The 24,489-nt window shown below is 49.4% G+C and overlaps 2 protein-coding genes across 6 annotated transcripts; one reads left to right on the plus strand and one right to left on the minus strand.

Moving 5' to 3' along the window:
- Positions 1-779: 779 nt before the first annotated feature.
- LOC142920262 (MAD2L1-binding protein-like) lies at positions 780-13,723 on the minus strand. Of its 5 annotated transcripts, none has more exons than XM_076062773.1 (4): positions 9,519-9,559; positions 8,044-8,137; positions 6,335-6,647; positions 780-3,640 (listed from the first exon to the last, which is right to left on the minus strand). In XM_076062773.1, exons 3-4 carry the CDS (start codon positions 6,485-6,487, stop codon positions 3,125-3,127), a joined length of 669 nt encoding a protein of 222 aa, XP_075918888.1. In that variant the 5' UTR covers positions 6,488-6,647; positions 8,044-8,137; positions 9,519-9,559; the 3' UTR covers positions 780-3,124. The 5 variants fall into 5 exon arrangements, with proteins under 5 accessions (XP_075918888.1, XP_075918890.1, XP_075918889.1 ...); XM_076062775.1 differs by having other exon boundaries at positions 8,040-8,137; XM_076062774.1 differs by having other exon boundaries at positions 8,044-8,132; positions 9,519-9,555.
- A 2,140-nt stretch (positions 13,724-15,863) lies between these two features.
- LOC142920263 (putative RNA-binding protein 46) lies at positions 15,864-24,180 on the plus strand. Its single transcript, XM_076062777.1, has 2 exons — positions 15,864-16,137; positions 22,075-24,180. The coding sequence occupies exon 2, from the start codon at positions 22,237-22,239 to the stop codon at positions 23,416-23,418; it is 1,182 nt and encodes a 393-aa protein (XP_075918892.1). The 5' UTR covers positions 15,864-16,137; positions 22,075-22,236; the 3' UTR covers positions 23,419-24,180.
- The last annotated feature ends 309 nt before the right edge of the window (positions 24,181-24,489 follow it).

Raw genomic sequence — 24,489 nt, forward strand, 5'->3', positions numbered from 1 at the left:
CGACTGTAAAAACACGATTTAAAACTATGTTTTATTCTACCAGGTAAGGCCTGCTGAGTTATATAGCTCTTTTTCAAAAGCCATCTGGACATAACTGATAGCTCAACGAAGCGGTGTATGTGGAAATTTGTAGCACCCAAATACTAAAATTTAACACACACCAGGGATTGAGTATGGTCTGTGGATTTAACACACGCTATGGGTTGGGCATGGTCTGTGGATTTAACACACGCTATGGGTTGGGCATGGTCTGTGAATTTAACACATGCTATGGGTTGGGCATGGTCTGTGGATTTAACACAGGTCTGTGGATTTAACACACACCAGGGATTGAGTATGGTCTGTGGATTTAACACACGCTATGGGTTGGGCATGGTCTGTGGATTTAACACACGCTATGGGTTGGGCATGGTCTGTGGATTTAACACACACCAGGGATTGAGCATGGTCTGTGGATTTAACATACGTTGATTTTGCATGTTTTATGTTCTCTCGTAATTTCTTGCAGGCAAAGTAGCTGAAACGTCGAGATTCGTTATTGCCGTTTCCAATTCGTACTGTATAAGAGCTTACTTGAAAGTATTCAGTAAAATACTCATTCACTGCAAAAGTTAATGAGCACCCCGCACGATGCGAACACATCAGCACTGGGGAGACAAAGGTGGCCGAGCATGGTGCTGGCTCCACCACCCCCTGGTTTCGCCGCGAACCCCGTAATAGGTGCTTGCTAACAGCATTTCCTCAACAATGCGTTTGATTTGTAGGGGGATTCTAGATGATTCAGTGTCAAAACATTTATTCACCTTCCACAAATTTGGCACCTATCCCTTGCATAGCCTCACACGGTATACTATCATGTACAACACGTGGGTCTTGAAGGAGTGTGTGCGGTCCAGGGTCACTCCAAGGTAGATGAAGTTGGTGCTGCGAGTCAGGGGAATGTCATTCTCGGTGACCTTTCACGTTTTTTTTACATCACCGTTATGACCGACCTGTCTTGCTTGGGTTTTGCCGGAGCTGGTTGGTGTCAGGGTGTGCTCAATTTTGGCGAAGTCTCCTGCTTGCGTTGCAATTATCAGGTTATCGGCATAGATGAAGCTGTATGTGGGTAGAAAGTGTGATCTTTGTGTAGATCTTGAGGGGTATCAGAACACTTCCTTGTGGTAGTCCATTCCACTGCATTTTGCTCCAATAATTCAATCAGTGACAGAATTATTCCGACTCGGTGGTGGTACTTTGTCAGGCTGTAGATCTTTGAAAGGAGAATTATCTGGTTAACAAGTGGCATATGCTGCTGATAGGTTGACCAAGGCGACACCAGTAATTTGGTTGTTCTTGAAACCGTCTCTTATGTACTGGGTGAGGTTTAGCACTTGGCCAGTGCAGGACTTGCGCGGCTGGAAATCAGATTGTTCTGGAAAGAGTTGTTCCTCCAGTATAGGTGATTGCTGCTTCAAGATAAGTCTCTCAAAAAGTTTGAAGAGGTAGCAGAACAAGGCCATTGGTCAGACGCTCTTAGGGTCAGATGGGTCTTTTCCTGGCTTTGGAAACGTGACAAGTCTTCCGTGTCTTGGGTATGAGCACAGAAATTTAACATTCTCAAGAGCCAATCCCTTGTTTTTAGTGCAACATTCTTTAACTGTTCAGTGCAGATGTCCGAATGCCTGCTGCCTTGACAGTCTTTATACCCTTGATGGCTTCCAGTGCCAATAAAGACCGGTAAACTCTTTCCACTGCAGTTCATCCAGCATTAGCCTATGAGTCTTGCAAACATTAAAACTTTTCAACATATAACATTCACCATGTATATGCTTTCGGTAAAATGAAAACAAAAACTATTAAATAAATGAACTATTAACATTATCATGAAAACCAGCACTGTTCAATTACTCTGCATGACATTTTGCAAAGCACCAATGTTGTGGGTAACGGCTACAAATTGACAACTTTTATGACAAAGTTTATCTCACAAAATAATCAGGAAATAACATTTTAAAAACCATAATCAGTATAGATTATCACAATGTGATGTTATTTTGGAAATGGATAGTGTTATTTCGTAATTGCTTATGCCTATAAAGTAGAGAAAATGGCTATTATTCCACACAAACTTTGTTACCAAAGCACATACTTTGCTTTTGAGGGGGGGGGTCGACAATTTTCGGGAACCTTTTATATCAAATATTTACTCCCCAATTTCTTAACTCTTTAGACTTCTGCAAGCCTCTTATAATTTTGTTAGTGGAGAAATGGGCAAACGGCCCACCAGGCTTTCACAATAGCTGAGTATCTGTGTATGTATATGTAATGCTTCCACAGAGTACTTTTTCGCTCTTGTCTTGATAAATTGGCCGCAGATATGGCAAAATGCGTCTGCCGGATGCTTGCAGCCTCTTGATGCCATCTCAGAAAAATGCAGATATGTATCCACTTAGGCAGCTGGAACTAAACTGAACTGGTGGGCTTAAGGCCCCTGTATTTATACTACTATTTATATTACTGGAAAGTTCCAGAATGTTCTAGAAGTTACTACAAGTTTACTCAGCACTGAATCTATCTGGAATGTTCTGGAAAATAGGATAATTTCTAAATATCATTCTCCTGGTCACAAAAGCAAAGTTTGTGGGGAATAAGAGCCATTTTCTGTACTTTTTGGGCATAAGCAATTAGGAAATAACACTCACTACCCAGGAACAAAAAAAATTGTGTTATTGCAGACCTTGAATCGTACAATGTACTAAAGTGTCCCCATACCCTGGACACCCTTGCAAGCACTATATTCCAGCTCGACTTCCCTGGCTTCCAACTGCCATGGGAACAACGGGGCAGCACATACCCGGACCCACACGAAGCACGCGAGTTGCACAAGTTGCGAATCAGAGACTCTCCTGTGTGCAACTGCGGCTCCGAAATTAAAACCACGTAGCGCGTGAATTCGCACTGCCCCAAATATAAACGTGAGACTAGGCAATTTAATGGATGAATACGTTTACGGCAGAATTTTTAATAGTTGGCCTTGATTGACCATAAGGAAGGAGATTCAGATATAATATTGAAATAAGTAATATTAAAATTTGCAGCATCCCTAGAATTTTGGCCTAGCTGGTCCCATCCATCAGCCCCTCTAACCCTGGCCTGACCCACTGTCCAGGACGCCCTTGATGGCCACAGGGGCCTGGAACCACACGCAGTCGTCCTCGCATGGCTGGTCGAGGGCCGTGCCCAGCGGCTCCTCCAGGCTGTTGCTAAACGCGACGACGACCCTCCTCCCGCGGTTGGGCGGCTTGTAGTTGAGCTTGGGCTTGAACCAGTCGACGCCGCAGTCCCTGTGCGCCCACAGCAGCAGTGTGGCCGAGGTGACAGGCAGAGCGCGCGGCTCGCCAAACACATTCTGCACGAAGAGTGAGTGAAACACGTGGCGGCTGTAGCGAGCGTGGCACAGTGAATCACCGCTGCCTCCCAGCGCCAGCTCGTGGAAGTCCAGCTCGTAGAGCTCAAGCGGCGACATGGGGCTCGGCCCTAGCAGGATGAGGACCCGGGGCACGTGCGACAGGGAGAAGAGCGTCTCCAGGTGGCCGCTCAGCTCGTGCAGGGCCGTCAGCATGCGTGCTTCTTGCCTTAACCTGGGGGGCACCTCTGCCTGCAGGGAAGAGGGGAGGGAGGCGTTCACACCAGGACGAAAGCCACGGTCTTCAGCCACCAACAGAACTGCTGCCCTGAGATGCAATTGCAGATATTATAAACATCACGTCCAGCATTATTACGTTGTGTCCCACGTCAATATATCCACCTCTACCATCACCGTCACCACAAACTAGAGGCCGACCGAAATTCGGTTTGGGCGCCGAAAGTTGGCAAATGGCCTCTTTCGGCATAGTTTTGGTTTCGGCCGAAAGTAAATTTTTTACTTTCGGTCTGGTTTCGTTTTCGGTCGGCCTCTACCACAAACATCGCAACAGTCACCTGTCACACCATACTATCACCACCACTATATCCGGCACATATTATCCATCATCACATTCACCTCCACCATCACATTTAACATCAGCAGCAACATCGACTATCACCACATCCAACATTTAACTGCCACCTCGCCACCATCGCCCCATTTACGAGTCCTTAAGAGATGCTGTAGTTCAGCGACTGTACTCCATGGGTACAGCGTCATCTAACACGTGAAGGACACCGGCCATAATGATAAAATGTATCTTTACTTTTTATAATCTCACTAGCTTGACTACCTGGCTTCGCCCGGGACGCCCGGCCGTCTTTGTCTCCCCAGTGGCGATGTTCACACACCACACCAGTTACTCGTTTGAGTCGACCTAGGGGAGGCCCAGGACCGGTTCAAATAATCGTGGTGGCCGTGAGCGGGAATCGAACTCGGGTCGCCGGGTTTGTAGCGCGGCGCGCTAACCACTACACTACAATGCGTTACGCTTCCACATGCGCGGGTCACGTGACAGAACTGAAATCACAGCTCACTTGCCGTGCAAAAAATAAATGCATTGAGCTCCCCAACCCCCCTCCCAAAAATAAGAAAGTGTATTTTTATAATTTTTGCATAGTGTACAGTCTGGAAAGTACCCACATGGCAAATTTCCAGTTTGTTGCATGTCGGGAAGTACGCTAAACATTTCGAACAGACACACAATCACAACTTTGCCTTTTATATATATGGAGATTTCTATTACTGTTTGAACATCACCGAAATTATTAAAACCTTAATTTCATGTCGAATGTCGCCCGCTCGTGTCCACCCTTCGCGTCCACAGCCGCTCCGCCTCCACACACGACCCGGGGTCAGGTCTAAACCAATCGGTGACCTTGCGCCCACACACCGAAACCCAAATTGCTGAACCCTCAAAGCCTACACCCCTGCACACTCCACCCCTGCACACTCCACCCCTGCACACTCCGCCCCTGAACACGCCACCCCTGCACACTCCACCCCTGAACACTCCACCACTGCACACTCCACCCCTGAACATGCCACCCCTGCACACTCCACCCCTGAACACTCCACCCCTGCACACTCCACCCCTGAACACTCCACCCCTGCACACTCCACCCCTGAACACGCCACCCCTGCACACTCCACCCCTGCACACTCCACCCCTGAACACTCCAACCCTGAACACTCCACCCCTGAACACTCCACCCCTGAACACTCCACCCCTGAACACGCCAACCCTGCAGACTCCACCCCTGAACACTCCACCCTGCACACTCCACCCCTGAACACTCCAACCTGCACACTCCACCCCTGAACACTCCACCCCTGCACTCTCCACCCCTGAACACTCCACCCAGCACACTCCACCCCTGCAGACTCCACCCCTGAACACTCCACCCCTGCACACTCCACCCCTGCACACTCCACCCCTGAACACTCCACCTCTGAACACGCCACCCCTGCAGACTCCACCCCTGAACACTCCACCCTGCAGACTCCACCCCTGAACACTCCACCCTGCACACTCCACCCCTGAACACTCCACCCCTGAACACTCCACCCCTGCAGACTCCACCCCTGCAGACTCCACCCCTGAACACTCCACCCTGCACACTCCACCCCTGAACACGCCAACCCTGCAGACTCCACCCCTGAACACTCCACCCTGCACACTCCACCCCTGAACACTCCAACCTGCACACTCCACCCCTGAACACTCCACCCCTGCACTCTCCACCCCTGAACACTCCACCCAGCACACTCCACCCCTGCAGACTCCACCCCTGAACACTCCACCCCTGCACACTCCACCCCTGCACACTCCACCCCTGAACACTCCACCTCTGAACACGCCACCCCTGCAGACTCCACCCCTGAACACTCCACCCTGCAGACTCCACCCCTGAACACTCCACCCTGCACACTCCACCCCTGAACACTCCACCCCTGCAGACTCCACCCCTGCAGACTCCACCCCTGAACACTCCACCCTGCAGACTCCACCCCTGAACACTCCACCCTGCAGACTCCACCCCTGAACACTCCACCCTGCACACTCCACCCCTGAACACTCCACCCCTGAACACTCCACCCCTGAACACCCCACCCCTGCACACTCCACCCCTGAACACTCCACCCTGCACACTCCACCTGCAGACTCCACCCCTGCAGACTCCACCCCTGAACACTCCACCCCTGAACACTCCACCCCTGCAGACTCCACCCCTGAACACTCCACCCTGCACACTCCACCCCTGAACACTCCACCCCTGAACACTCCACCCCTGAACACTCCACCCTGCACACTCCACCCTGCACACTCCGCCCCTGAACACTCCACCCCTGAACACTCCACCCCCACCTCACCACTCCCCTCACCAGGTGGCTGTGGAAGTGCAGCAGCTGCGGGTAGGGAAGCGGCAGCTGGCCGCGCTGGTACAGGGCGTGAGCGAAGATCTCCCAGACCAGGGCGCCAAGGCTCCGCTGGCTCACGGCGCCGCGCACCGTCACCTCGCAGCGCCGCGCCGACATCGCCGCCGCCACTCTCCTCTCCTTCCTCCTCCTCTCTCCTCCTCTCCTTCCTCCTCCTCTTCTTCCTCTTCTTCTCACTCCCCTCGCTCGCCCGGCTCCGCTGGCCCGTTAGTCGTCTCCCAGTTAATAAACTGAACAGTTCAAAACGGCGTCACGTGGCCTACCCACCGGAAAAGGGCACGACGGGAAGAAGGGGCGCGGCTTAGGTGAGGGGTTTGGTGAGGGGTTTGGTGAGGGAGGGGTTTGGTGAGGGGTTTGGTGAGGGGAGGGTTTTGGTGAGGGAGGGGTTTGGTGAGGGGAGGGGTTGGTTAGGGGGGTTTGGTGAGGGGAGGGGTTTGGTGAGGGAGGGGTTTGGTGAGGGGAGGGGTTTGGTGAGGGGAGGGGTTGGTTATGGGGGTTTGAGGGGTTTGGTGAGGGGAGGGGTTTGGTGAGGGGAGGGGTTTGGTGAGGGGAGGGGTTTGGTGAGGGGAGGGGTTGGTTAGGGGGGTTTGGTGAGGGGAGGGGTTTGGTGAGGGGTTTGGTGAGGGGAGGGGTTGGTTGGGGGGGTTTTAGGGGGGTGGTGAGGGGAGGGGTTGGTTGGGGGGGTTTGAGGGGGGTGGTGAGAGGCGTTGCGTGGAGAGGTAAGGGGGAATTTTTATTTAAAGCTTTCGTGACTGCAGTAATTCATATTCTTAGCTCTTTCGGTAAAGTCACGTTGAAGGGAAACAATAAAATAATAAAAAATATATAAAACAATAAAAATTCTCACGACGTTTCGACCATAATACAAACGGTCGTCATCAGGTGCGTCGGTTTGCATTAATTTATTTATTTTAAACGGTGTATTTATTTACTTATAAAAAACCGTCAGCGCCACGCGCAGTGATTTGGCAGTTTATTTAGAAGGACTAGTCCATCTATGTTCTGAAAAGAGGAGGGGGGAAACGAAAAATTAATGTATGCTGTCTGAAAGCCACTGTAAGCGTGAACAATCAATTAAGACCTGAAATAGTTAATCAAATCTTTCCAATGATTGCTAAGCCATTTCAGGTCTTAATTGATTGTTCACGCTTACAGTGGTTTTCAGACAGCATACATTAATTTTTCGTCTCCCCCCTCCTCTTTTCAGAACAGAGCCAAGCTGTGGCTCCACTAAATAAACTGCCAAATCGCTGCGCGTGGCGCTGACGTTTTATATAAATAAATACACCGTTAAAAATAAATACATTAATGCAAACCGACGCACCTGATAACGACCGTTTGTGTTATGGTCGAAACGTCGTGAGAATTTTATTGTTTTATATATATTTTATTGTTTCCCTTCAACGTGACTTTACTGAAAGAGCTAAGAATATATATAACTCTTATATACAAAAACCTGGCAGGAAGCAAGTAAAAAAACTCTGCCTGGAGGAATTTGTGGCCAGAAGCCGTAACTGAAAGGGACTTTGAGGGCTTTGAGGCTGTGCCTATTGTGGAGGATATTGTCTCTCTGGGCAGGTCCATGGGCCTGGAGGTGAATGGTGATGATGATGTGGAGGAGTTAGTGGAGGGGCACAAGGAAGAGCTGTACCCACTGAGGAGCTGCGGCAGCTTGAGAGGGAGGAACACCAGGTGAAGATGGATGCACTCTCTTCAGGCGAGGAGGAGATAGAGGAAGCCCCTACTTCACTTATTAAACAAATGTGTGCAAAATGCATGGCAGTCCAAAGTTTTGCAAGAAAAATACCACCCCAATAAAGCTCTAACAAGGCCGTAAGAGTATTGTGTGGAATGACCAGACAATGTCACACTTCAGGAACGTTCTTAGAAGAAGGCAAAAACAAACGTCAATGGACAGGTTTTTAGTACAACTCAAACCTGGTGAGCTTCAACCAGGTCCAAGTCAAGAAAAAAGACAGAAAAGAGAAAAAAACCCTCAGAATTTCAGCTTGCTGAAGTTTTAATGGAAGGGGAATCTCCTTCCAAAGAATAACATCTCCTCCTGCTCCTCCCCCTCACCACCATCCTCGTAGGCTATCAACTCCTCTCAGCGAGGTAAAGTGACGTTAAATTTTATTTCAATTTATGCATTTATTTTAATGTATGTATGCATTTTAGTAATAAGTAGAGTCTATATTCTTAGCTCTTTCGGTAAAGTCACGTTGAAGGGAAACAATAAAATATATAAAACTATATTGTTTTATATATATTGTTTCCCTTCAACGTGACTTTACCGAAAGAGCTAAGAATATGAATTACTGCAGTCACGAAAGCTTTAAATCAAAAGTAGAGTCTACATTATATTATACAACTCCACTAATGTATAATATGCCATATAAAATATAATTTCTTACACTCTGGAACGGATTATTTCCTTTCACTTTATTTCTTATGGGGAAAAATTGCGTTTGGTGTTCGTCATTTTGGGTATAAGTCCTCCTACCTTCTGGAACGATTTAACGACGCGTACCGAGGTACCACTGTACGTTGTTGTTGTTGTTATTATTAACAAGGCGTTATCGACTATTACATAACAACATCGCACTTTTCTCACCAAAACGCTCTAAAGCCACCTTCCAACTCGGTCGCGTCGATGTCATTCCGATTTGGATCGATAAAAGAAGCGATGAATACAGTATTAGTAGTACTGTAATAATTATTGTTAATAACCACATCTTGTTACGCCCATTTGATTTTCCCGCGCAAAAAAAGGCGGGAAAACCCCCAACGGCAAAGTTAACGTCTAAAAGCTCGCAAGACGTTCATTGGACACAGTCCCCTACACTTGTAACTTTTAACATTTTAGACCTTAATTATTACAAAGTTTTTGTTTATATCATTAAACAATCGACGATAACACCTCGGGCTCTCTAAGGCAGCCGCAGTCACCAATCACCGAGTGTTGTTTAATCGATGTCAGTGATGTAGAGTTCATTTTAAATGTATACAAGTTAATAATAAATGTATATAAGTTAATAAATATAAGTTAATGATAAATATAAGTTAATAAATAAAAGTTAATAATAAATATAAGTTAATAATAAATGTATAAAAGTGTTGCGGCGCTTACCAGCGTTGCCGAGTGCTACTGACGGAGTGAAGGCCCTCAAGGCGTGTCACGTGGTCTACAGGACCACGTGGGGGGGTGGGGGAGTGGCCTTGAGGACGGCCCCCTCTTGGGGGGACCAATCAGTGGCCGCCTCGTGCAGAATGCGCGCGCGTGCGCGTGAGTGGGTGGGTGGGGGGGAGGAGCGGTGGTCAGCGAGTCACCCCACGACCCCGGTCCACCCGAGTTCGATTCCCGCTCACGGACAACACCGTCAGTGACGATTATTCTGAACCGGTCCTGGGACTCCCCTAGGTCGACTCGGCCTCAAATGAGCACCCTGGGTGCCTGTGCGTAGTAAACGTCGCGATTGGGGAGACAAAGGCGGACGGGCGCGTGGCGTTGGCCACGGTGTGCCGTGTCGGCCTTAATAGGCGCTCGCTAACAATACCCCCGGTAGTCTGTCAGGGCTACACGGGGGATCTGTGTGTGTGTGTAGAGGCGCAGCCCCTGCAATTGCTTGCTCAGACCACTCATGGCTGGCGGAGGAGACTTTGACCGGAAGCTTCAATCACAACGAAGTGCTATGAAGAGAGACCATTGGCGTAACCACCTGTCACGTGCATTGTTTTTACCATGAGAAATCACTATTATTGACTCGTGCGGTGGTGAGTCGTTTTGCTATTTGTGCACCACTGACAGCGCAGCATCACCACGTTATTTGCTCAAGCAGAAGGAACTCTTAAGAGAGGCCCTCTTAGTGGGTAAACTTAGCCTACTTCTCCACACGGGCCAGGTGCCTTGGGAGAGGTTGTGAGTGTCCACACTCTACCCCGACACACGCGGCCTGCTCCTGAGTGGAGGTCGGTGAGTGGGCGAGTGAGTGGGTGAGTGAGTGAGTGAGCGTGAGTGAGTGAGCGAGTGAGCGTGAGTGAGTGGGTGAATGAATGAGTGGGTGAGTGAGTGGGTGAGTGAGTGAACGGATGAGTGAGTGGGTGAGTGAGCGTGAGTGGGTGAGTGAGTGAACGGGTGAGTGAGTGGGTGAGTGAGCGTGAGTGAGTGAGTGGGTGAATGAGTGGGTGAGTGAGTGGGTGAATGAGTGAGTGGGTGATTGAGTGGGTGAGTGATTGAGTGAGTGGGTGAGTGAGTGGGTGAGTGGGTGTCAGTGAGTGGGTGAGTGAGTGACTGAGTGGGTGGGTGAGTGACTAGGTGGGTGAGTGACTGGGTGGGTGGGTGAGTGGGTGGATGGGTGGGCGAGTGGGTGGGTGGGTGAGTGACTGAGTGGGTGGGTGAGTGAATGGGTGGGTGGGTGAGTGGGTGGGTGAGTGAGTGGGTGGCTGCGTGGATGAGTGGATGATTGAGTGGGTGGGTAGTTGAGTGGGTGAGTGAGTGGGTGGGTGGGTGAGTGGATGATGGGTGAATGAGTAAGTGAGTGGGTGGTTGAGTGAGTGGTTGAGTGAGTGGTTGAGTGAGTGAGTGGGTGGTTGAGTGAGTGAGTGGTTGAGTGAGTGAGTGGTTGAGTGAGTGGGTGAGTGAGTGAGTGGGTAAGTGAGTGAGTGGGTGGGTGGGTGAGTGAGTGGGTGGGGTGGCTGAGTGAATGGGTGGATGGGTGGCTGAGTGAGTGGGTGAGTGAGTGAGTGGGTGAGTGGCTGAGTGAGTGGGTGAGTGAGTGAGTGGGTGTGTAAGTGGGTGAGTGGGTGAGTGGATGATGGGTGGGTGTCATAACCCTCCACCACCCGACACGGCCAATCAGCAAAAAAAGTGTCACGTTGACAAAAGACAATATAGCTCACTACTTTAGCCCACCGGTGTGTTGAAGAGTGAATCCACAACATTTACACATTTTTTTTAATACGACGTTTCACTGGAAATTACATCCAGCATCATCGGGCATTAGAGGGGTTGTTTGTTATTGCTGTGCAGCGTATCCTCGTGTGACTCTGGGGATAGGCATGGGACGCCCCCCGGTGCATATCCCTTTTTGTTATCAAAACCCCCATGATTTGGTGACTACAAATATATAAAAAAAGCAATAAGGTCCAAGGTTGTTAAAAATAAAATGTAAAAAACCCACCACCATTGAACAGCGAAAATAACAAACCAATCGCGGAGCGCACCGTCCAGTGCTGCAGCAGTACCCGGGTGGCACACTGGGCAGCACCCGGGTGGCACACTGGGCAGCACCCGGGTGGCACACTGGTGGCACACAGGGTGGTACCAGTGTGGTACACTGGTGGCACACTGGTGGCACACTGGTGGCACACTGGGTGGTACCAGTGTGGCACACTGGTGGCACACTGGTGGCACCCGGGTGGCACACTGATGGCACCCGGGTGGCACACTGGTGGCACACTGGTGGCACACCGGGTGGCACACCGGGTGGTACCAGGGTGCCGCCTGTGTACAGCCAACTGAGCTGCTGTGTACCACTTTTTCAGAAGCGACCCGACCATCACAGACGACAGCTCAACTGAGTGGCGAAGCGTCGTCATCATCATCATCACGTGGACATTTATAGCGGCAGTCAAATACTCTAAACGGGTCATCGATGTTGATTCTAAATGTGGATTAGAAAAATCCACCCGACCATGGGGAGAGAGACACAAATATACAGCAGCAGCAGGCGTCGGGGTCGAACCCACGACGTCCTGTAGACCAGGCGAGGTAGTCAACATCTCCTAGCCACCATGGTGATGAGAGAGACACGCAAACTCCAAATATACAGTGGCAGGCACACTACACTATACACTACACTATACATTACTATACCCTACACACTACACTATACATTACTATACACTACACACTACACTATACATTAATATACACTACACTATACATTACTATACACTACACATTACTATACACTACACACTACACTATACATTACTATACACTACACAGTACACTATACATTACTATACACTACACATTACTGTACACTACACACTACACTATACATTAATATACACTACACACTATACATTACTATACACTATCCATTACTATACATTACTATACACTACACATTACTATACACTACACACTACACTATACATTAATATACACTACACACTACACTATACATTACTATACACTACACATTACCATACATTACACACTACACTATACATTACTATACACTACACATTACTATACACTACACACTACACTATACATTACTATACACTACACACTACACTATACATTACTATACACTACACAGTACACTATACATTACTATACACTACACATTACTGTACACTACACACTACACTATACATTAATATACACTACACACTATACATTACTATACACTATCCATTACTATACATTACTATACACTACACATTACTATACACTACACACTACACTATACATTAATATACACTACACACTATACATTACTATACACTACGCAACACACTACACTATACATTACTATACACTACACATTACTATACACTATACACTACACTATACATTACTATACACTACACACTACACTATACATTACTATACACTACACTATACATTAATATACACTACACACTACACTATGCATTACTATACACTATAAATTACTATACACTATCCATTACTATACATTACTATACACTACACACTACACTATACACTACACTATACATTAATATACACTACACTATACATTACCATATACTACACACTACACTATACCTTACTATACACTATACATGACTATACACTACACACTACACTATACATTACTATACACTACACATTACCATACACTATACACTACACTATACATTACTATACACTACACACTATACATTACTATACACTACACATTACCATACACTACACTATACATTACTATACACTACACACTACACTATACATTACTATGCACTATCCATTACTATACACTACACACTACACTACACATTACTATACACTACACACTACACTACGCATTACTATACACTACACACTATACATTACTATACACTACACATTACTATACACTAGTGATGTATACGTGTAGCAGTGAAGCCGGTGCCAGGCTAGGTGCACCTGCTGTAGTGATGTATCCGTGTAGCAGTGAAGCCGGTGCCAGGCTAGGTGCACCTGCTTTAGTGATGTAGCAGTGAAGCAGTGAAGCCGGTGCCAGGCTAGGTACACCTGCTGTAGTGATGTATCCGTGTAGCAGTGAAGCCGGTGCCAGGCTAGGTGCACGTCGTGTTGCGGGTGGAAGGAACAACCTGAAGCCCTCCTGATTGGTCCAAGTGGCACCCAGCCACCCCAAACCATCGCCTCCTCCGATTGGACGGTGCCTCTGAGCAACGTGCGCTCCTATTGGCTAAGCCGCGCAGATCGCATCATAGCCGATTCGATTCCTAATTATAGCTCAATACGATTTAGCCGCTGTTCAACAAAGAGGGCGGTAGGCATCGATGATCGATTCTATGAATCGTTTGTCAATGCGTTCTTAGATTGGAGAGAATCTAATTTTTTTACGGTGAAGGTGAATATCGATTCTGATGGAACGAGTCGGGGAATGAATCGACACTACGGAATCGCGTTTAGATCCACACTCGTGTTAGTGAATTTTAAAAAAATATTTTTAAGCAGGAAATTCGTTTTAAAATTTAGATTATTTTTTTTCTCCATGGCTACGGCCTTGATGTATGCACACACATACACGTGTTGAGATATCGCACCTTCGATTAGCAAGGTTGGCGTAATCTCGGACCGGTTTGATCTCGTGGTAAGACGCTTGGACATGGCCTAAACGGTAAAATAACACAGCGTTTACAGAAAGCAAACGCACACTGATGCCTATCTGAATGCAGAATCGCATCATCATCATCATCCAGCTCAGAAATCCTCTCTTATCAAGACGCTCATACATCGGGCTAAAACAGTGTCTGATGGTGAGAGTCTAGTGAGAGAGATTAAACACGTTAAAGACGCACTACGACAGAATGACTACAATAATGCTCAAATTAACAGCACTGAATGCCAAATCACGATCGCAAAGCAATACTGCTGAAAGCGACCAGATTGTTAAAACAATAAAAAATTCCATATATCTTAGGAGTAGCTGACAAATTAGCCCGTGTTTTGCAAAAGCAAAACATTACAGTAAGATTTGGTACAGTACACAAAATTCAAAAACTAGTATCTTGCACTAAAGACGCATTACCTAAATTATCAACAGAAGGTGTATATCGGATTAATTGTTTATGTGGCAGATGCTATATTAGACAGACGGGACGTAACATCAGCATAAGACTAAAAGAACATCAAAGAAATATTAAATTATCTCAAACACAACTGTCGGCAGTGGCAGAACATGCTTGTCAACAAGGACACTCAATTGATTTTGATAACGTTGAAGTGTTGTGTAAAACGAATTATTACTGGCAAAGACTAATTAGAAAATCCATTGAAATTGAGAGGAATAGAAATAATTTTAATCGCTCTGACAGCTACAGGCTTAGTGCGGCTTGGAAGCGTATTATTAAATCATACATATTACAATTCCTTATTGGGGAAACACATACTAATTAACGGATTACTAACGTAGCATATAATCACAATATCACACATTACAACTAATTACTAATCTACAACTCATTACTAATCAAAACCATTGACTGATTACCAATCGATTATATAATTACAATACCCCCCCCCTCCGCCTCTAATCACTGCCCCTGATATGAGTTAAGTGATGACGTCACCCTGCTGCTCTATATAAAACCGGGAGCAAGTGAGGGCTTTACCATTCTGGCGAATTGCCCGTTGATGCGGATGTAATTACCAGCGAAACGTCGTACTCAAACTGTAAATGTTGTGGATTCACTCTTCAACACACCGGTGGGCTAAAATAGTGAACTATTTGTCTTTTGTCATAGTGACACTTTTTTTTGCTGATTGGCCGTGTCGGGTGGTGGAGGGTTACGACACATTTATAAATAACGCGATCTAACCCAAAAACCTTTATGATGAATATACATTGTATTAAACCTATATTAGATCATAAATACATTTCTACCCTACAATATACAAATCTACATTGTGCTTATGTTTCAATTCTACTTTTATTAACTCACACACTTACAAATATAGTGTCTAGGACACATTTATTGTCTAGGACACATTTTCAAAGAAATATTTTCATGTACCCAGACAATATTTGCACGTGCCCACATTAAAAAAACTTGCAGACTGCATACGTAGCTACGACAATGCAAAGCAGCACACACAGCCATGCATTCAATAGCTTTTTACGTTTCGCGGGTTTCTCTCTAAGTTTATTCTGTTTCTATTTCAGCTTATTGGGGTTTTCTCCTAGTGAATGGGCAGTGATGAGTCGATGGGCAGTGCTGAGTCTACGGGCAGTGCTTATCAGATCTACGGAATCTGAGCCTCGCTCGCCCCCACGTGATCGCCTATCCGCGCTACGTTTTCTGAAAGCGTCAAGATAAGGCCTCTGACGTGATCACAGGCACGCGCGCAAGTCACCCGTCCGTGGCAGCGACACGGAACGTCAGACATAAGCGACCTCCTCTTCCACCACCGCACTAGGAAATAGTTTCATGTGTAACCTCATCAAGACCCCTCCCCCAGACACCTACGGAGCTTTGCGCCGGTAAGTGCCGTAGTGAGGCCTGGTCCCCGGGAGTGTCGCCGGTCTCGGCTAGATTGCTCACCCGGCCCAGGGTGGCGATGTTGGCCGCCTGGGGCTCGCTGGGGAGACAAAGGCGGCCGCGCGCTCAGGCGCTTGGTCACCCCATCGTGCGCCACGCGGCGGCTGCTGCTGCTGCTGGAGACTGAACAGCGGCTCGCCCCCCAAGGGTCTCGTTCCAGGGCTCGTACGGTGGGGGGGGGGGGGCATCTCTCTAGTTTGTCTTTGATGGTGGTGATGGTGGTGGTGATGATGTTGGTGGTGATGATGGTGGTGGTGGTGATGGTGGTGGTGGTGATGGTGGTGATGTTGGTGGTGATGGTGGTGGTGATGTTGGTGGTGGTGATGATGTTGGTGGTGGTGATGTTGGTGGTGTTGGTGGTGATGTTGGTGGTGGTGATGGTGGTGGTGATGATGTTGGTGGTGATGATGGTGGTGGTGGTGGTGATGTTGGTGGTGGTGATGGTGGTGGTGATGTTTGTGGTGATGATGGTGGTGGTGGTGGTGATGTTGGTGGTGGTGATGGTGGTGATGTTGGTGGTGGTGATGGTGGTGGTGATGTTTGTGGTGGTGATGTTGGTGGTGGTGGTGGTGGTGATGTTGGTGGTGGTGGTGATGGTGGTGATGTTGGTGGTGGTGATGATGGTGGTGGTGATGGTGGTGATGTTGGTGGTGATGTTGGTGGTGGTGATGGTGATGATGTTGGTGGTGATGTTGGTGGTGGTGATGGTGGTGGTGATGTTGGTGGTGATGTTGGTGGTGATGTTGGTGGTGGTGGTGGTGATGTTGGTGGTGGTGGTGGTGATGTTGGTGGTGATGTTGGTGGTGATGTTGGTGGTGGTGGGGATGTTGGTGGTGATGTTGGTGGGGGTGATGTTGGTGGTGGTGATGGTGGTGGTGATGTTGGTGGTGGTGGGGATGTTGGTGGTGATGTTGGTGGTGGTGATGGTAATGTTGGTGGTGGTGGGGATGTTGGTGGTGATGTTGGTGGTGGTGGTGGTGGTGATGTTGGTGGTGGTGATGTTGGTGGTGGTGATGGTGCTGTTGGTGGTGGTGATGGTGCTGTTGGTGGTGGTGGTGATGTTGGTGATGGTGATGTTTGTGGTGGTGATGTTGGTGGTGGTGGTGATGTTGGTGGTGGTGATGTTGGTGGTGGTGATGGTGCTGTTGGTGGTGGTGATGTTGGTGGTGGTGATGGTGATGTTGGTGGTGGTGATGGCGCTGTTGGTGGTGGTGGTGGTGATGTTGGTGATGGTGATGTTTGTGGTGATGTTGGTGGTGGTGGTGTTGGTGGTGGTGGTGATGTTGGTGGTGGTGGTGACGGTGGTGATGTTGGTGGTGGTGATGTTGGTGGTGATGTTGGTGGTGGTGGGGATGTTGGTGGTGATGTTGGTGGTGGTGATATTGGTGATGGTGGTGGTGATGTTGGTGGTGGTGGGGATGTTGGTGGTGGTGATGGTGGTGGTGATGTTGGTGGTGATGTTGGTGGTGGTGGTGATGTTGGTGGTGGTGGGGATGTTAGTGGTGGTGATGTTGGTGGTGGTGATGGTGCTGTTGGTGGTGGTGATGTTGGTGGTGGTGGTGATGTTGGTGGTGATGTTGGTGGTGGTGATGTTGGTGGTGATGGTGATGTTGGTGGTGATGTTGGTGGTGGTGATGGTGGTGGTGATGTTGGTGGTGGTGTTGGTGGTGGTGGTGATGTTGGTGGTGGTGGTGGTGATGTTGGTGGTGATGTTGGTGGTGGTGATGTTGGTGGTGGTGGGGATGTTGGCGGTGATGTTGGTGGTGGTGATGGTGGTGGTGATGTTGGTGGTGGTGGTGTTGGTGGTGGTGATGTTGGTGGTGGTGGTGATGTTGGTGGTGGTGATGTTGGTGGTGATGTTGGTGGTGGTGGGGATGTTGGTGGTGGTGATGGTGCTGTTGGTGGTGGTGGTGATGTTGGTGATGGTGATGTTTGTGGTGGTGATGTTGGTGGTGGTGGTGATGTTGGTGGTGATGGTGGTGGTGGGGATGTTAGTGGTGGTGATGTTGGTGGTGGTGGTGATGTTGGTGGTGGTGATGGTGATGTTGGTGGTGGTGATGGTGCTGTTGGTGGTGGTGGTGATGTTGGTGATGGTGATGTTTGTGGTGGTGATGTTGGTGGTGGTGGTGATGTTGGTGGTGGTGATGTTGGTGGTGATGTTGGTGGTGGTGATGGTGCTGTTGGTGGTGGTGATGTTGGTGGTGGTGATGGTGATGTTGGTGGTGGTGATGGCGCTGTTGGTGGTGGTGGTGGTGATGTTGGTGATGGTGATGTTTGTGGTGATGTTGGTGGTGGTGGTGTTGGTGGTGGTGGTGATGTTGGTGGTGGTGGTGACGGTGGTGATGTTGGTGGTGGTGATGTTGGTGGTGATGTTGGTGGTGGTGGGGATGTTGGTGGTGATGTTGGTGGTGGTGATATTGGTGATGGTGGTGGTGATGTTGGTGGTGGTGATGGTGGTGGTGATGTTGGTGGTGATGTTGGTGGTGGTGGTGGTGATGTTGGTGGTGGTGGGGATGTTAGTGGTGGTGATGTTGGTGGTGGTGATGGTGCTGTTGGTGGTGGTGATGTTGGTGGTGGTGGTGATGTTGGTGGTGATGTTGGTGGTGGTGATGTTGGTGGTGATGGTGATGTTGGTGGTGATGTTGGTGGTGGTGATGGTGGTGGTGATGTTGGTGGTGGTGTTGGTGGTGGTGGTGATGTTGGTGGTGGTGGTGGTGGTGATGTTGGTGGTGATGTTGGTGGTGGTGATGTTGGTGGTGGTGGGGATGTTGGCGGTGATGTTGGTGGTGGTGATGGTGGTGGTGATGTTGGTGGTGGTGGTGTTGGTGGTGGTGGTGATGTTGGTGGTGGTGGTGATGTTGGTGGTGATGTTGGTGGTGGTGATGTTGGTGGTGATGTTGGTGGTGGTGGGGATGTTGGTGGTGATGTTGGTGGTGGTGATGGTGGTGGTGATGTTGGTGGTGATGTTGGTGGTGGTGGGGATGTTGGTGGTGGTGGTGTTGGTGGTGGTGATGTTGGTGGTGGTGATGTTGGTGGTGATGTTGGTGGTGGTGGGGATGTTGGTGGTGATGTTGGTGGTGGTGATATTGGTGGTGGTGATGGTGGTGGTGATGTTGGTGGTGGTGGGGATGTTGGTGGTGATATTGGTGGTGGTGATGTTGGTGGTGATGTTGGTGGTGGTGGTGATGTTGGTGGTGGGGATGTTAGTGGTGGTGATGTTGGTGGTGGTGGTGATGTTGGTGGTGGTGATGTTGGTGGTGGTGATGTTGGTGGTGGTGATGTTGGTGGTGGTGATGGTGATGTTGGTGGTGGTGATGGTGCTGTTGGTGGTGGTAGTGATGTTGGTGATGGTGATGTTTGTGGTGGTGATGTTGGTGGTGGTGGTGGTGATGTTGGTGGTGGTGATGGTGCTGTTGGTGGTGGTGATGGTGGTGGTGGTGGTGATGCTGGTGGTGGTGATGGTGGTGGTGATGCTGGTGGTGGTGGTGGTGGTGATGTTGGTGGTGATGGTGGTGGATGGAGCGTTTGTGTGAACTAATATAAATGACGGTGTCAAAAATCTTTACTTGAAAGGAATTGGCCTTTAAAAGGTAGCAAAGCGTTTATTTGCAAGGCAATTTTAACAAATTGCACGAACATGAACCATTCAAAAACGTGTCATAACGTGACTGATCAGACATCACGAAAACGTCTGAGGCCTGCGCCCAAAACAATTACCGCACTCCCGGTCAAAGTGCGCCATCTAATCTGGGAAACGGGGGCATTACAGGAGAAAGGTCAAATTTAATTTAACAACAACAACAATAATAATATATGGACAAGTTCGGCAGGCCAAATTAAGAAGCCCAACGGGCCGTCCTTTGCCCACGTCTGGCCCAACTCGTGTAGAGACGGAGCTACGGGATCGCTTCATGACGCAGGAGCGAAGTGTAACGTGGCCCTTGCAGTACCGTGAGCGACTCACGAGGGGGGTGCCCTTCACCCCGCAGCGGATAGACCACGGCTGAGGCTGATGACGGACCGGTTGAGGCTCACGGCGTTCCTCTGAGGCCGAATGAATCAGCCTCGCCCCCCTCCGCTGCACTCCGGGCTCTCGCGTAATGCATCCTGTACACAAATTGAATGTCTCTGAATGTGGATTCAACTGTCGCCGGTTCCAACGTGCAAGCCTCATCTCCCCTCTTACACCAGGCACCGCCTCCGTGCGCTCTGCGCTGCAGGAGCCGAAGCTTTCTGATCGAAGCGGCGAGTTGACCTTCTCCTTGTGTAGAGGTCAACCCTCGATTCGTCATTTGCCTCGCCTTCTCCTCTTGCTGCCTCCAAGATCTGGAACTTACTTCCCTCAACCATCTGTCCAAGTCCAAGCTAAATACATTTCCTCCTCTTCTCTGCCTATGGCCGTCTCTCTCTTAAAATACCGGACAAATATCACGCCTCGTTGTTACCGGTTAGGTGCACGCGTCTGTTGTGGTATAGCGTCGTGAGATTTGGTTGCATGCAGATGCTCTCTAAATTAAAAATCGTGTTAACTTATTCTGTACAAGCTACACCACTGTCGTCATGTATAATAATCACACACACACCACTCGCGCTATTCGCCACCGCAGAGTTAATTGTGTAGGCAATGTCACAACAGTTGCAAAGCTACCGATCAAAGATGAATCGGCCCACTCTGAAACACATGCAAAATGAATATCTAGATATGAATGGCGTGACCAAATAAAACATATGCCGGATCGTTTTGGTGAACGCTACACTAACAACAATACTCATTTCTATACAACGTCTGGCTCGCATGATTACTCTGTGTGGTTCATAAGGTGAGGGGCGTGTGCTGCTTTGATGATGGCAATTCAACCCCCGACCCACCACCCTCCCCAACAACTCACTCCAACCATTCTGCGGTCATGATTTGGGACTGTGATTCCATTTGCAAGTAAACTCACATTTCAACAATGAGGGTTGAAAGCATTAAGCATTAGATCTGTCTGCATGTCTGCTGTGTTGTAAAGATGATCCAATATGAACACAATTGTAGCACAACAGCTCTGTTGCTGTTAGGGACCTAACAATTTTGAAAACTGGCCACAATTGATTACACGGCCCACGCATGGTCCAGAGCAGAACTCGGTATCACCTAAGGTAGCAAGACTTCAGTCGTACCCATTTATTTGGATGGAAAATGAAAGTAAATTACTTGATAGTCTCACTCATTGCATTTGTTTATCACTGGCCACGTAGAGAAATTGAAACTGCTCAATTTAGGCCACCTCACGTGGTACCGACAAAGGAGACATCTCATGGGCTATGAAAAAATAAGAATAGGTTGTATCCTTTCTGGCAATAAAACAGATCTTAGGATTCATTGAAGAAGGTTTCTGTTTGGTGTTTGAACATCTAAACACCCGTTTTATTGCCAAAAAAGGATCAAATCTATTCTTATTTTGTCATACTTTGATACCGGCAAAACGGTCTCATTTTGAAGCATCTCATGGACTATTGGATGGGGGGGAAAAAACTGGCGCTAAAAGTCAGTGGCGACCTCTCCTGTCGTGCCCAGTGACGTCATCACGGGCGAAGTTCACCGCGCGAAGTCAAACGCCGCCTCATGAGCGCCGCTCGAAACGCAAAATCATCGCTCGGTGAACATTTCCGAGGACAAACAAACGCATGCCGGGAACCGTGTGAGTTTGTGTTTCTTGTTTCCTCTGCGCAATGTGGGGGAGGGCTTCATCCAGCAGTGGATTGACAAAAGCGCTGTATGCATACTGCACAGGCTACGCTAACGTCACATTTAGGCCCATGGACCGAACAAACGCGTCTCTCTTTCTCCATCCGTCTCCACTCTCTCTCTTCCTCTCTTCACTGCTGGCCTGTAGGTTTGGGCCGAGCGAGTTCCTGCCGGGGATTTGGCTCTTCAGGAGCTGATTCCCCCCGTGGCTTTGTCGGCACGAGGCGACCGCGCGGAGTGTCAAGGGCTCCACCGGGCCCCAAGCTGCTGCCCCAGCACCACCGTAGCAGCCAAACCACCGGTGCTCGGCATGGCCTGTATGAAGGTCCTGCCGGACCTCATGTTGCGCACAGGTTACAACATCGTCCAGGAGAACGGACAGAGGAAGATCGGACCACCGCCCGACTGGCAGGGGCCCCATCCCGCCCGTGGCTGTGAGGTGTTTCTGGGGAGGATCCCGCGCGACCTCTACGAGGATGAGCTGGTGCCCGTGCTGGAGATGGTGGGGAATCTCTACCAGCTCTGCCTCATGATGGAGTTTAGCGGAGAGAACCGCGGCTACGCGTTCGCTACCTACGCCACGCGCGCCCAAGCCACGGATGCCGTCAAGAAACTCGATAAATTCGAGATCCGTCCAGGATGCCGCATTGGAGTCCACTTCAGCGTGGACAATCGCTGCCTCTTAATTGGGGGGCTGCCAAAGGACAAGAAGCGAGCGGAGGTGATGATGGCGATGAGCGGTGCCACGGAGGGCGTGGTGGACGTCAAGATGAGCGTCTGTCGCTGGGACAAAACCCTCAACCGAGGCTACGCGTTCATCGAGTACGGGAGCCATCGCGCGGCCGCCATGGCCCGGCGGAAGCTCCTTCGAATCAACTTGCAGCTATGGGGCCGGACCATCAAGGTGGACTGGGCCATCCCGGAACGGGTGGCTGCGGCCGCGGCGGTGGAGATGGAGGCGGCGGTGCCAGACCTGCTGCAGCCGGAGTGCACGGGCACCGGCAAAGCCGCACAAAGCCAATTTGGGGGCTGGGGGGCACGCATGCAGCTGTGGTGGGTACCTCTCCACCTGCGGCCCATGCCCATTGCTCTCGAGGCGCTGCCGGAGGCGGCCATGCTGTCGTGGGAGGTGCGGCTGCGGATGCTGTGCCGGACCGCCGGCGTCAGCTACCCAATCTTCGAGCTGCACGCTTACTCGGAGCCCGGGATACCCGTGGGCCTCCTCTATAAGATGTCGATTCCCGGGGTGGGAGAAGGCGCCGGCATCTTCCCCGAATTTCTGAGCTCCAGCGAGGAGGGAGCACGGGAGGTGGCGTGTCAGCTCGCCTACAACATCCTCAGCAATGCGAATTCCCCACCTCTCGTGGAACCTTCGAGCAGGTTACCTGAGAGGGCGTGGCCAGAGGCGTGGCTAGGCCCCGCCTCCGGCCACGCCCTCTCGTGGAACCTTGGAGCAGGTTTCACGAGAGGGCGTGGCCAGAGGCGTGGCTAGGCCCCGCCTCCAGCCACGCCCTCTCGTGGAACCCTTCGAGCAGGTTACCGGAGTAACTCGGCTAGCCCCACCTGTTGCCCTTGCCCCAGATGTGCCTCCTTCCCTGATTGGTTGTTACCTCTGTGGCCGTACCCCTGAAGCCCTTGCCAAGCCAGCAGGTGTCACCCTGTCAAGTCAGCAGGTGTCACCCTGTGATGTCAGCAGGTGTCACCGTGTGATGTCAGCAGGTGTCACCCTGTGATGTCAGCAGGTGTCACCCTGTCATGTCAGCAGGTGTCACCCTGTCATTACACTTCAATGAAAACCGACAACAGAATCCTTGAAGAAAAAAAACTAATTCAGGTTTTTTGACATGTCGACGCCATTTCGTTTATGAAAATGCACGGGAGAAAAATATATTTTGTTCACGTCGCATTCTGATGTCAGAACATTTGATTGTTTATCAAATAGAAAAACCCTTGAACAACTTTGCTGCACACGGAGATGTCCGTGCACCGCCTCGTTTCCACGGCCTCTATCCCGGTGCCATTTGTATTTTAGTTCTGTTCCTTCACCTGAAGAAGGCTACTTGTGTTGTGGCCGAAACGTCGTGATTTTTGTTGTTTTATTTTTTTACCTACGTGGTGACTTTACCGAATAGAACCAAAGAGTACACATACAGCTGTTAAGAGTTTGATGTTTTATTGATTTTCAGTTTAGGTGTTTTTTTCCGGTAATGTTTCTGTTGTTAATGTTTTAGTGGAAATAAAGTCCCGAAAAGTCTCTCTCCACTCTCTCTCCACTCTCTCTCTCTCCACTCTCTCTCTCCACTCTCTCTCTCTCCACTCTCCACTCTCTCTCTCCACTCTCACTCTCCACTCTCTCTCCACTCTCTCTCCACTCTCTCTCCACTCTCTCTCTCTACTCTCTCTCTCCACTCTCACTTTCTCCACTCTCTCTCTCCACTCTCTCTCTCTCCACTCTCTCTCCACTCTCTCTCCACTCTCTCTCTCCACTCTCTCTCTCCACTCTCTCTCTCCACTCTCTCTCTCCACTCTCTCTCCACTCTCTCTCTCCACTCTCTCCACTCTC

The sequence above is a fragment of the Petromyzon marinus genome, unplaced genomic scaffold, assembly GCF_048934315.1.
Source record: "Petromyzon marinus isolate PM22_M1 ecotype Great Lakes invasive population unplaced genomic scaffold, UKy_Petmar_22M1.pri1.0 PM_G_Scaffold_70, whole genome shotgun sequence".
NCBI classification, from domain to species: domain Eukaryota; kingdom Metazoa; phylum Chordata; class Hyperoartia; order Petromyzontiformes; family Petromyzontidae; genus Petromyzon; species Petromyzon marinus.